Genomic DNA, 14,623 nt, shown 5'->3' on the forward strand with positions numbered 1-14,623 from the left:
GTGATAAGATGAGAGACATCAATCATTTACAGGAAAGAAACGTCGCGGCGTTTGGGACAGTTACACATGAAATTGGGTAAATACGTGGCGAGAAATGGAATATCTTCTCAACGTGTGCAGGGCAACATATGGATCGCCCGTTGAAGTCTACTAACATTAAAAAAAAAAACTTGAAGGAACTCTCTTTCATGATACGTACTCTCTGACGTCATTTTTCATTAACTTTCCCGTTAAATTTATACTTAAAACATGAGAGTTCGTTTTCAAACATCCTGTAATGTTCTACGTGTTTCACGAAATTTGTTCATTAGTTCTGCTTAATATTATCCTTGTAAATATGTTGTCAAGCTAAAAATTCCATTTGTTAGTTAAGAAAGAGAATACGCAGGGAATGCTATCATTTTGTAAGTAGACACGCTGGTCCAGTCAGAGAAAAGCTATTGTCAAAGAGTACAATAAAGTGTAAATACATTATCGCTGGGCGTGCGAGCACGCCAAGAAAGTAGCAGTTCTGAGTCACAAGGAGACCGTTGTTGTCGTTGGTTGTGTGTATTCGCCCGTGTGGCTATGCAAAAGTGCTGAGATAAAAAGTCTGTTTCCGAAGTGCAGAGCAGTGAAAACTGAATTGGTTGTTTTGGCGGATGTTTAATATGAGCAAGCTGCGTGTATGGCATTTATTGGGTACAGTACAAATGGAGCAAGAGTAATTCACATAACTTCAAGAGTACAGTGGGTACATGTTATTGGCTATAGCAGCGCAAGAAAATCAACTTGTGCACTATTTTACAGCTAAATGAAGCCACTTGACAAACCAACACCATCATAAAGTGAAGTAAGACCTAGAAATTTTATAATTAGAAGTGTAATAGGCTGACCAGCGTAGTTGGAAATTTATTGTTTAAATAACATTGTTTTCGTGCATATTGTCATGTAAATAATTTTCCGAAGTCGTTAGCCAAGAAGTACCCATCGCATTCTTTTGTATAATCAGAAAATGAACTGAAAATGAAGTGAACATTAATTTATTAGAGTATCGAAACATAGTTTTCCACAGTTACGTAATAATGAAATCTTTGGCTGCAGTAAAGCCAGTATAAGCTGATTTGCTAAAAATAGAGTAATTTTCAAAACAGAAAATTGGTTTTAAAACTTTACGTAGCTTGGACACTGAATTTCACTGTCAAAGCTCAGTCTCTAATTTAGAGGTTGTGACATAATTTATCGCTTTTATTACATAGGAATATCAGAGTAACTTCTAGATAAATGACAGTCCTTACCAAAGAGTAAATTCAAACAATCTTTCTGCTTGCTACAATTGTGACAGTCAGTATTATGGTGAGTAACGTAACAAAAAGTTTCTGTCCACAACCAGTAAACAATCTTACTTTAACTGATCTTTGGAAATTAATATAATATGTGGTATGTGTTTGCTATTTGATTATTATTTGACTACTGTGACATGTGTGGTGTGAAGTACTCGAAATATTGCAGTAGGTACTGTTCCTACGCCATGACGCCAATTACTGTTGTTATGTAACATTTCTTACGGGTAGAAAGTTCAGTTTAGGTTTAATTATTATCGTTCCGGTGTGGAACTGGCGACCATTGGTTATTTTCATTAATTACATACTTTGAAAACATTTTCCACTAACTGCTGTCAATTTAAAATTAGTGTACGTAATAAAAATATATAAAGTTAACCGAACTTTGCTTCTAATCGTAATTGCCAAGGTACTGAGCAGTGGCGATTCGGTTATAACTTCATCTACTTCAGTCGGTTTTGCATTATTCTTCGGAGTAGATGCCTTTTCCCCACAGATAAGGGACTCTAGGTACATGGTCATATAGAAAAGCCTAATTAACCGGAGAAGTAAGAGGGTTATATCGTCTAAATCCGTTTTGCAGGCTCGGGAAAATGGTACTCACTTACGTCTTTTCCAATTTTCTCTCATCATCTCACAGGCATTTTTCAAAAGCATAGTCGAACTTCCCAGTTTTTATTGAGATGTTACGGCTGAATATCTAATGTCAAGTGATCGAAACTGCTTCCTACTGAACCACACATTGTCGTGGTAGTGCAGCCATAAAGAGACGTGTAACGCCCCAACAGAGCACATGGGAATCAGATTCCAACAGGCATGTCAAGTTATCCCAGTGGACTCGCTAGTGTGGCTCAGGTTCAGGACATGACGCAAGTGTCAGAAATTTATAGGACCTGGAAGGCCAGCATATCAGAGGCTTTATTGGAACTGTCTCCTGTTGTAGACCTACACATGGTGATCACATCCAGAATCTACACCTGCTTATGGGCAACGTGGCCACGCACATACTTTGATGGGGCTGGAGAGTTGGGTGGGTGTGGGGGGGGGGGGGGGGGGAGAGTGCAAAACTTATTGAACTGTAGCCCACCGATTCTGTACGTAATGTACTGAAATGCCTCCTACATACCGTAAACTGATGCTGTGAAGTAAGTATGATGTTAATGTAAAATACTGAAAATGTAATCCGTATGTTGAATGTTCAGAAAATATGTAATGGTAGTAGTAACTGAAATTCTAACCTACATTTTATAGATGTATTATGATAACAAGATATGATATGCAGGTTATACATTGAAAAACCAAGAAACTGGTACACCTGCCTAATATCGTGTAGGACACCCTCAAGAATGCAGAAGTGCTGCAACACGATGTGGCATGGACTCGACTAATATCTGAAGTAGTGCTGAAGGGAAATGACACCATGAATCCTGCAGGCCGGTTCATAAATCCGTAAGAGTACTAGGGGGTGGAGATCTCTTGTGAACAGCACGTTGCAACACATCACAGATATGCTCAATAATGTTCATATTTGATGAGTTTGGTGGTCAGCGAAAGTGTTTAAACTCAAAAGAGTGTTCCTGGAGCCACTCTGTAGTAATTCTGTACATGTAGGGCGCCGAACTGTCCTGCTGGAATTGTCCAAGTCCGTAGGAATGCACAGCGGACATGAATGGATGCAGGTTATTAGAGAGGATGCTTACATACGTGTCACATGTCAGAATCATATCCAGATGCATCAGGGACCCCTTTTCAGTCCAACTGCACATGCGCTACACCATTACGGAGCCTCCACCAGCTTGAACAGCCCCTGCTGACACGCAGTGTCCATGGAATCATGAGGTTGTCTCCAAACCCGAACAAATCCATCCACTCGATAAAATTTTTAACGAGACTCGTCCGAACGGGCAACATGTTCCCAGTCAACAACAGTCCAATGTCGGCTGTTGACAGGCCCAGGCGAGGCGTAAAGCTTTGTGTCATGTAGTCATCAAGGGGATATGAGTGGGCCTTCGGCTCCAAAAGCCCATATCGATGTGTTTCGTTGAATGGTTCGCACGCTGACACTTGTTGATGACGCGGCATTGAAATCTGCAGAAATTTGCGGAAGGGTTGCACTTCTGTCACGTTGAAAGATTCTCTCCAGCAGTCGTTCGGCCTGTTCTTGCAGGATCCTCTTCCGGCCGCAGAGATTTCGGAGATTTTATGTTTCACCGGATTCGTGATATTCACGATACACTCGTGAAATGGTCGTATGGGAACATCCCCACTTCATCGCAACCTCGGCGATGCTGTGTCCCATCACTTGTGCGCCGACTATAACACCACGTTCGGACTCACTCAGATCTTCATAACCTTCATTGTAGCAACAGTAGCCGATCTACTACTGCGAAAGAAACTTCTTGTCTTATTTATACGTTGCTGACCACAGCACCATATTCTGCCTGTTTACATATAGCTGTATTTGAATACGCACACCTATACCAGTTTCTATGGTGCTTCAGTGTAGATGCACTTCTAAAGTGTATTAGCAGTTGTGAGCCATGTGGGTGCTATTCTGTCATTCTGCGCAACGGATTAATCTGAGATGCATCTTTTACCCTGTGGCTGCTGCAAGATTCAGTTTCCACCCCCACACTACTACAGAAGTCAGACAGACCCTCCTAACGTTCTAAAGAGAAATGCCTGAAAAACTTTCAGCAATAAATACCTTCTGGAGTCGTCTGCTGTAAGGAAATGACACAAAAATTCGCAAAATTTCTTACGTAACTAGTGGGATACTTGGGTACTGGAGTAGTGCTAGTTAGTGTAAGAGAAACATGAAACTAACGAAAATTATTATTTATTTTGGTAAAATTCTGAGAAATCAAAATGGCACTTTTAGTTATGAACTTAACAAGGTATTTCATTTCCGGGGTCTTTTCGAAATGTGAAGTTACCTCTTAAGGATAGGATTCGCTAATGTAATTTCTATACAAAGTTTAAGATTATTATTGACTTGGCAGAATGGCTGAGAGCCACCCCTACTCAACTTGAATAGTTATCCATTAGAATGTTGCAAGTTACGGTCGAGGCTGTCGTGTGTGAAATGCAGTGAAGTGTACTGTTGTGGAGGAAACATGGGGCTCAGAAGAGCTGTAGTGCACAATACCGTAAGCTGCGATGACTGCTGTCTGCGCCGCTCGCTGCTGGCAAATATGATAACTCTCGTTCTATCTGGATTGACCTTTGCCAATCAAACTCTCCCTACACCTTGATGAAGTCAGGAACTCCTATTCGCCCCTTGTCTAACTATTGGCGTGGTACACTGGTCAGATAACCAGTCCACTGCGATGCCAAGCAAAAATTCGCTCGCAGGCGTTTAACTATAACTCTGTCCATTCACACCGCACAATAAGTGTGGCGGCCAACACATTGAACAATGCTTAATCAGAAGGACTCAATATAGATTCGCACTCCAATTCGCTCTCGACAGAGGTGCTCTCCCAGTGAAATACTGAGGAGAGACTTGTTCCTCGCTCTTTGAGTACAAGAACGAGCGCACACGCTCTCGTTACGTATTCTCGCTCCAAGAGCAACAACAGAACGACCCCTCTCCACGCCAGACGTGAAGGGATATATCTTTCGGTCTCTTCCATTACTCCTTCAGCTCAAGGCGTCAGGAATATCGTCTGCCAATCAGCATTGCTCTTCTAAAACGGGAGAAAGACGTTTCGTTTAAGGCGACCAATCCGGAAATCTGTAGCACCAGCGTTTGGCGTTTGCTGTCTCCCTGTGAAAATCTCTGAAATTGCGTGCTATATTTGTAAAGAATGCGTAGGTTGGGCTCTGCCACACAATGTAGCGGAATTTGTTTTTAAGCCGAACACGGGGTCGTCCTTTCACCCGGGCAAACGCTGTCTGCTCTACGGGCGGTCACCGGCCGACGTAGATAGGTTGGGACCGGCCTCCTGGTGTGCGGTTGCTCTCCCGAACTAAAAGCTCCTGTGACTGTCGTGTCTAGAGTGTGTGTGTATGCGCCAGCCTCGAGTATTTCAATCTCGGTGCCCTTGCTTGTTATTTGCATATCGTTTACATGAATTCATACAACATTGACTTTATCTTATCGACTTTGGGTTCGAATGAAGCGTCTTGATGTGTGGAATATGATCGTGAGGGCGGAATATGTAAGCAATGAAAGTCAGGAGACCACGACATCTTACACAGTAGCACACTTGTTGTAGACATATTACGAAAAATGTAACGAAATAGTATCTTAATATACACTGATGGTAAAAATCGCAACACGAAAAATAAACAAATAAATAAATATAGAGTAATGAAATGTCGGTAATATATTTGTGTAGCTAATATATCTACACGATTAACGTTTCAAGATCACAGGTTTATGTAAGCGCGAGATAGCTATTGCATATGTGAAATGCTAGTACATTAATAACTGGTATAAGGACCAGAATGTAAAATTCAAGGACACGAACGTGCTTGCATCGTGTTGTGGAGGTGGCAGATGTGTGTTTGTGGGATGGAGTTCCATGCCTGTTGCACTTGGTCAGCCAGTGCTGTTTGTGGATGACACTGGAGTTGTCGTCTGGTGACGTGCCATGTGTGCTCGATTGGAGACAGATCTTAAGATCGAGCAGGCCAAGGAAAGATGTCAACACTGTGTAGAGCCTGTTCGGTTACAACAGCTGTATGTGGGCGAACGTTATCCTGTTACAGATCTCCACCTGAGATGCTGTTCATGAATGGCAGCACAACAGGTATCACCAGATTACTGTGCAGTCAGGGTGCATGGGATAACTATGAGAGTACTCCGGTGTCACACAACATTTAATTTTTGCAACATCGCACCGTACACCATAACTCCAGGTGAAGGTCCAGTATGTCTAGCACACAGACGACCTCAGTGACTTCCTCCTAATCAACACACGGCCATCACTGGCACCAAGGCAGAATCGACATCCACCAGAAAAAGCAACAGATGTCCACCATACCCTCCAATGAACGCTCGCTTGACACCACTGTAGTCAAAAATGGCGGTGGTTTGGCGTCAATGGAATGTACGCTACAGGGCGTCTGGTTCGTAGACGTCCTTGAAATAACCGATTTGTAAGAGTTAGTTGCGTCACCACGGTGCCAACTGCTGGTCAAGTTGTTGCTGCAGATGTAGTACGGTGCCCAAGAACCACGATGGTCTTCCCTCTGGTAGTGCGACGTGGCTATGCTGATGCCTGTCTTCTTGCGACCGTACATCCTCGTGAGCAACACCGCCGGCAATCATTTACAATGGCAACGCTACAGATAAGTCTTTCTGCAATATCGCGGAAGAAACATCCAGATCCTCGTAGCCTGTTGTGCGACCTCCTCCAAACTCAGTGAGTTGTTGATTATGGCGTCTTAAAGACATTCTTGATTAACGTCAACTCACCACTTGTGATCTCTTTCGTTTACGTCACAAAACTCCGTTTTGTTGTTGTGATTTTTGTTCCCTCAGTGCACTTTTGCATAAAATCATAAATATTGGGAATATAATCCATAGCAAGCTTAAATCATTTGACTGTGGAAGTTAATCCTACACAAAATACATTTTAAAAGAACTCACGTTCAAAATATAAAAATGAGTAAAATTACTCCATAATGTCACGTTCATCCCCCAAGTCAACAAGTCAAAGTCAGCATGCAGAAGCATTTAGACTGGCCAACTACGGCAAACGGTAGTTGCCATGCAGTGACTCTAGCTACCCCCAGAAAGGCATAGACTCAGCAGTGACACATACTGATAAGAAAGGAGAGAAACGCCACCTGCTTGAGGAACTTAAAATACCTATCCACTGGCTGTTGTTGTTGTGGTCTTCAGTCCAGAGACTGGTTTGATGCAGCTCTCCATGCTACTCTATCCTGTGCAAGCTACTTCATCTCCCAGTACCTACAGCAACCTACATCCTTCTGAATCTGTTTAGTGTATTCAGCTCTTGGTCTCCCTCTACGATTTTTACCCTCCGCACTGCCCTCCAATACTAAATTAGTGATCCCTTGATGCCTCAGAACATGTCCTACCAACCGATTCCTTCTTCTAGTCAAGTTGTGCCACAAATTTCTCTTCTCCCCAATTCTTTTCAATACCTCCTCATTAGTTATGTGATCTACCCATCTAATCTTCAGCATCCTTCTCTAGCACCACATTTCGAAAGCTTCTGTTCTCTTATTGTCTAAACTATCTATCGTCCACGTTTCACTTTCATACATGGCTACACTCCATACAAATAAAAAGAAATGACTTCCTGACACTTAAATCTATACATCCACTGGCTAAAGTTTTGTAATGTATATGATAAAAAGCTGGCGAGAATACTGTTGTCTTCTTCAATGACATTTTAGATCTTTTTTTTAACGTTGGCATCAGTATGATAAATGTGAACGATATGGCACAGATAAAAATTAGTATCGTTTCTCTCTACACGTTTGGAATATTTTGGAAATTCTGATGGCTAAGTGCAGTCTGTCAGACCGCTACATTTATTTAGGTACTACTGGTGCAAGGTGAGGCAGCTGAAGTGACTGGAGATATCGACTTATGGAAGGACCATCTTGGATGATGTATGGTAACAATGACTTTATGCTTTTTGAGCACATTTTATTTAGGATTAATTTAGACAGCTAGGTGATGCAAGCTTGGCTGACGAAAAGCACTACTATTGATTATGTTCTTGATAGCGGTTGTAAGCTGAAATATTTAGAACGATTTATAAGGAGAATCTTCTTCGTGTATACATACACTTGCTTGCTGAGGAGACAGAAGTCGTAAAATACCTCCTGATATCGTGTCGGACCTTCTTTTTCCCTGTGTATTACCGCATCTCGACGCCGCACTGACTCAACAAGTCGTTGGAAGTCCTCTGCAGAAATACTGAGTCATGCTGCTTACACAACCATCCATTGCGAAAGTGTTGCCGAATCAGGAATTTGTGCACGAACTGATCTCTCGATTACGTCCCATAAATGTCCCATGGGAATCATATCGGTCGATCTGGATAGCTGATACTGTAGCTTGAACTATCCAGAATGTTCTTCAAACCAATCGCTAATAATTATGGCCCTGTGATATGACGCATTGTCATCTGTAAAAACTCTATCAGTGTTCGGAAACATGAAGTCAGTGAAGCTTTCGGACGTGATTATGGCCGCACGACGCGCATTAACAGACTTTGGACGCGGAGTTATAGTTGGAACCAGACGCATGGGACATTCCATTTCGGAAAACGTTAGGAAATTCAATATTCCAAGACCCACAGTGTCGAGGGTGAGTTGGGAAAAAAGAATTTCAGCCATTACTCCTCACGAAGGACAGTACAGTGGTCTACACTTAACGACTGAGAGCAGTGGCTTTTGTATTAAGTTGTCATTGCGACAAGACAATCAACACGGTGTTAAATAACCACAGAAAACAATGTGGGATGTACGGAAATAGTATCCGTTTGGACAGTGAGGCGAAATTTGGCACTAATGGGTTGTTACAGCAGAAAATCGACGCGAGAGCCTTTTCTAACAGCACAACACTGCGTACAGCATCTCTGCTGGGCTCATGAAAATATCGCCCATATCCTAGATGATCAGAAAATCGTAAGAGCTGATGGTAGGGTTCGAGTGTGGCACAGACCCCACGAAGCCATGGGCCCAAGTTGTCAACAAGGCACTGTGCAAACTGGTGGTGGCTCCAAATTGATGTGGGTTGGGTTTACATGGAGTGCGCTGAGTCCTCTGGTCCAACTGAACCGATAATTGACTGGAAATGATTATGTTCGGCTAGTTGGAAACCAGTTGCAACTACTCACGGATTTCATGTTTTTTGCATAGCAATGCGCCATGTCATTTAATGACAAGTGTTTTAAATTGGACTGAAGAGCGTTCTGGACAAATCGAACTAATGATGTGGCTACTGATATCACTCAAAACGCATCTCACCGAATATTTATTGTACGTAATCAAGAAGTCAGTTCGTTCACCAAATACTAGAACGGCAACACTTATGAATTTATGGAGGCCTATAAAGGCAGCATGGCTCAATATTTCTACAGGGGACTTCCAACGAGTTGTTAAGTCCTTGCCACGTCGAGTTGCGGCACTACGCCAGGCAAAAAGAGGTCCAACACGATATTTACTGGTATCGTATGTTTTTGTCAATCAGTGTATTTGATACTGGCAAGCAATGGTAATTCTCAAAGCTAGATTACAGTGTGGTGAAATGAAATGAAATGCCATGTAGTTAAGGCCTCCCGTCGAGTAGACCATTCGCCTGGTGCAAGGTTTTTGAGTTGACGCCACTTCGGCGACTGGCGTGCCGATGGGCATGAGATGATGATGATGACGATAACATTACACCCAGACCCTGAGCGGAGAAAATCTCCGACCCAGCCGGGAATCGAACTCGGGCTCCTTTGCTTATCATCCCGTCGCACTGACCACTCAGCTACCGGGGCGGACACAGTGTGGCAATGCGCAGCCGGATAGGATTCACTATGTTGTCGCATGATAGCACAACGTAGGTGTGAGAATTCTGATTGTACCAAAACTACTGTCAAGTGCTTTTCGTGGTGTACCAAATGGAGTTTGACATTTTGATTCTGAACCTAAAAATACAGCCAGGACATTGTTGGATGACGGTGTCCTCGTAATAAGTTATTGGGTCTTGTGCTTGTCTGCATTTTCTTGTCTGCATTTTCATAGCCATTCTCCAACACCAACCTCATACAAAATCTCTGTCGGTCCATTATGGCCGGGGGACATCGGCTGGTATGTATCTCTCGATTCAAAAAACTTCACCAACAACCGTATATTTCGGTATATTTTATTTTGTACCTCAAATGCTACCAGTTTCGGCAGCTCAATTTGCCATCTTCTCGCCTCTGCATAACAAGGGTATACAGGTAGTGATATAAAGGTGTACAGTTCAAGTTTACAAGTGACAGGTATTCATAATAGCTCTTAAACTTCAAAATAATGGAAATATTAACTTTAAGTCCAATCTATGTGTACATCCAGCACAAATATGCTACAACGTATGTATATATTGTTAACAGCATTAAACCGAACCTCTCTGCATATCTAGGACAATAGATTAAAACATGTGTACACATTTGTTATTCATAAAACTATTTTACGTGACAGATTTACTAAGGAGTATGTAAAATCTTTAAAAAGGTCAGCACTAGACAGCGTACGTTCTAGAGCTCCATACAAATAAAGCACGTCATTTATTTTTAAAAAATGAAATCCCATAAAATTCTTTTAGATGAAGGACCTCCTAGTGTATATGAGTCCCAATAATTCATTTAAAGCAAAATGTGACATAATAAGGTATGAATTATAACAGTTGGCATATTTACAGCCTAGGCAATATCACGGATGGTAACACAAGTAGTTGTTACACTATCAAAAATAACTTGACACAAAACCCAATGGCAATCAATATATTAAGGGAAAATAGCATGCATAGCGAACACTACGAATATTGACAACTATTTATTCTTTTATTTTATTTGCCTTCTATTCTTTTCCATATCCACTTACCTTATCGCTACACATCTTGTTAGTCTTAGTATTTAGATGGTTTGGCATCTATAGATAGGTCGTGTTAGGAATGCTTTATCCTCCCAATGACATCTTTATGGACTCGCCCTCCTTAAACAGGATTTCACTTTTTTAGTTATTAAGTTCTCTGTGATAGTGCCAATCTGTTCAGGGATATAAATGAAACTAATGATATCTTTTATTGCGAGCTACTGTAAAACTTAGGCCACTAGTTAGTTGTCAACATTCGTAGTGTTCGCTATGCATGCTATTTGCACATTTAGTAATCAGATTTCTTCTGAATCACCTGAATTAAGTCGACTACACACAGTTACTATTGTTTGTTAATATTCATCTTACACTCTCTTTTCAAAAATCTATCCATTTCGCCCAACTGCTCCTTCACGTCCTTCGCTGTGTCTGAGATAATGACAATATCATTGGCAAAGAACAGAACTGTAATTCCCTCTCCAAATATTTCCTTAGTTGCCCTTATTACTTGCTCAAAGTGCATGTTGCATATCATTAGGGAAAGACTATAACCCAGACTCACTCCTTTTCCACCGTTGATGAGGTTGATGACCTTCGACTCTTATAACTACAGTCTGATTTGTGTGCAAGTTGCAAAAAACCTTTTATCATTGTTGCCTTCAGAATTTCAGAGAATGTATTTCCATCAACATTGCCAAAAGCTGACTCTAAATCTACAAACGCTGTAATCGTGATCTCCCCGACGTGGGTTAAATCCAGTATTTTTTTCATTTTTCTGTAAATAATTCGTGTCAATATGTTGCAATTGTTAAACAGCAGAAATATATTACGGACAAATGTAGCGTTTTCTCAAAGTCCTCTCCAGTCAGTTATAAGCCAAGGCAAGACAGGCCAGCATCCCCTGTCGCAATCAAAACGATAAAGAGGCAGAAAGCCGACATTGTGGAAAGCAGAACAAATCGGTAAAATATTGCCTCAGTTTGCGCGAGTGAGACGCCGAAGTTGTAAACTCAGCAGTATGTCCTCAGCAAGGAGAAGACGTCATTCATTCTAACAGCACAGCTTGATTTAGCAAGAAAAGGTGTTGTCACAAGAACGCTGATTCTTGTGAAATAGAGCGATGGTCAAGACTAGTGGTGAACCCAGAAAAGTAGTCCACATTCGCTGATCGCCAGATAGGCATATTACCATTTTGTGAAATAGAGGAATGGTCAAGACTAGTGGTGAACCCAGAAAAGTAGTCCACATTCGCTCATCGCGAGATAGGCATATCGCCATTGACTCAGACCAGCAGTAACACATAGTCAGGGTTCCGAGCTTTCTGTACTGTTTCTGACCCTCCTGTCTGATGAAAGAGAAAATCAGAAGTCCTGATGTTTGGATGTTTCCTCATGCTGTAAGAACCACACCTGAAGCCATCAACAGGACGTCAACTCCTAATATTCACTCCTGCTGTGTTCGCCATACGCTTAGCTACTCCAAGTATTATTAGCAGAAGAAATAATGCCGTGGAAAGAGAGAGTAGAAATTTGCTCAAATATTGGCCCTACTTTGGAAATTACGTACGAAAAACTTTCATGTACGTACGAATCTTTCCAGCCAGCCTCAATTTGTCACTTACATAGGAGTGGTACTCACCCAAGACCGTGAGGTACTCTCCTTCCTTGAACATGTCGTGGAAACCGATGAAAGCAACGAATGTTTCTGTCGAGTGAGCTCTCATGACTTCCCGTATAGCATTTTCTTCCGCTTCAGAGTTCACAATGGCGAGGTGCGCTCCTTCCTTTGCGCACGTTCTCCGAGCATTTTCCCAGTTCCTTTTGTCAGTGTGCAGCTTGTAGTATCCAACATTTGGAAAGAATTTGTAGTCGGCACCAACACGGGCAGGTGGTTCTGTCCGTGATATACCAAATGATACATCAGGTTCATGAAACAACAACAAAAATAAAGCTAAACATACAAATATATGTCAACAACAGGCTAGAACAATAATAGTGTGCACTCTTTGAGGTAGACCAGAGAATGTTGCTATCGAATAACTCTGGGATGTGGCCAAATAAATTAATATACAGTGTGGTCAGAAGCTGTCTGAAAAACTTGTAATGGTGTTTCAGGGTAGGTTTCACTAAGAAATAACTGTTAATCAAAAATTTCTATACGTTTTGCTGATAATGAGTCAGCACTGAATTTGTTGAATCAGGCCATTGTGCGCACAAATTCATGCAACCCTCCAGAGTACAGTTGTAAAACTGTGGTAGGCCTACCGTATATTATCATAAGTAAGCGTAGACCTCTACGGTTTTCATATTACCTTTGGTCAGTTAATGTGGCATGTTAGAGGTGTTGCATACCTATTGGGCGTTACCTCTTAAGGATCGTTTTCCGTATGCATGCGATCAGTGCCTTAGTAGAGTCCCCAAGAAAGCGGAAGCGGTGAACCGTCTAAAAATTGAATGAGGATATATAAATAGCCGCTTTACCTATGGGAAATCTGTGCTACATAGTTATCCCGTTTGTTACTTTAAAATAAGCAGTATTTACAGTAAAACTGAATCTGGCAATGTTTAATTCAGATTTATTTCTAAATTTATTGACCTTTACCGTCAAGCAGAGAGAAATTGTGGCAAAAATTTAAAAAAATGCAGATATATCATATCGCACTAGGATACGCACTTTCCTAAAAAAAGGTAGTACAATGAAAAAAGCGCAAAAGAAAACTGTATCAAACATCGCTCCAGTACTTCGTCGATCTTACATAAACCATGTTCCTGTTATTGATAAAAAAATTTCACTTTTATCAGTAACAACAGCAAAGTCTAGCCTTCGATAATGATGGAGAACATTCTATTTAGTACAAAATAACAATAATTATTTATATATAGTTCATATTTCTGCATGTAAACTGTACTTGTATCAAAAGTAATATGTTTAGTTACGTAAAAACACATAAGTTACACGATCAACCAATTTATATTGCTTATAAAATAATTTTTTTGTTCTGTAAGGATTTGAAATACAAAATGTACTAACACTAAACAATGTGCGGTTTTAATTACGTGCAAAATTAACAACCAAACGAACAAGAAAAAAAAGAGAAATTGTCGCTCCTGGTTTCTCTCTTACACACTTATTTTTCTTTTCCTACCTTTGCTGCCAATACTATCGCCACTCCTACCATTTACTACTCCATTTATGCACTTCACCAAAAGCATCATACCTTAGATTTCCTATAGCGCAACTCCATGCCAGGTACAATTAGGAACAATTGCTCCCATTGCGTAGATGATAGCGCACGAGAGTCCTCAGCTTTTAGCTCGGGTTCGTTCCATACTACCGTCCTATGACCAGTTTCTGCGTCCCTGACTTGTTCGGTTTTAGGAACCTGAATGAAGAACATGTTTGGCGACACTGTCTCTGGTGGGCCGTTTAAATCTGCTCATCTAACGGCCTAACTGACTGACTACAATGGAATTAAGTACGGAACGGCGCAACATATCGATATTCTTTTCTTAATAATTATTTGTCAGTAGAGAATACACTGCAACGCTGTCACAAGTTCTTCAGATTGCTTCAGACCAGCCTGTAAAAGATGGTATGGTTGGAAAAATCATAAAACTGAATATTGAGCGGAAGATATAAATTCTCATCAAATATAACAAAAAAAGAGTTAATAAGTTCGTGTAAAAGTTTATAGTATTCGATATATCTTCATTAATATAACACTAGGCATGTAAGTGATTTCTTAG

At 41.1% G+C, this 14,623-nt stretch overlaps 1 protein-coding gene across 1 annotated transcript in view; it reads right to left on the reverse strand.

Annotated features, from left to right (window-relative positions):
- Nucleotides 1-14,623, reverse strand: part of LOC124775954 (hemolymph lipopolysaccharide-binding protein-like) — a 47,664-nt gene that overhangs the window by 939 nt on the left and 32,102 nt on the right. The window contains exon 4 of the mRNA XM_047250796.1: nt 12,516-12,770. Coding sequence (XP_047106752.1) covers nt 12,516-12,770 — 255 coding nt within the window. The remainder of the gene's footprint in view (nt 1-12,515; nt 12,771-14,623) is intronic.

The sequence above is a fragment of the Schistocerca piceifrons genome, chromosome 2 (genome assembly GCF_021461385.2).
Source record: "Schistocerca piceifrons isolate TAMUIC-IGC-003096 chromosome 2, iqSchPice1.1, whole genome shotgun sequence".
In the NCBI taxonomy this organism is placed as follows: Eukaryota; Metazoa; Arthropoda; class Insecta; order Orthoptera; family Acrididae; genus Schistocerca; species Schistocerca piceifrons.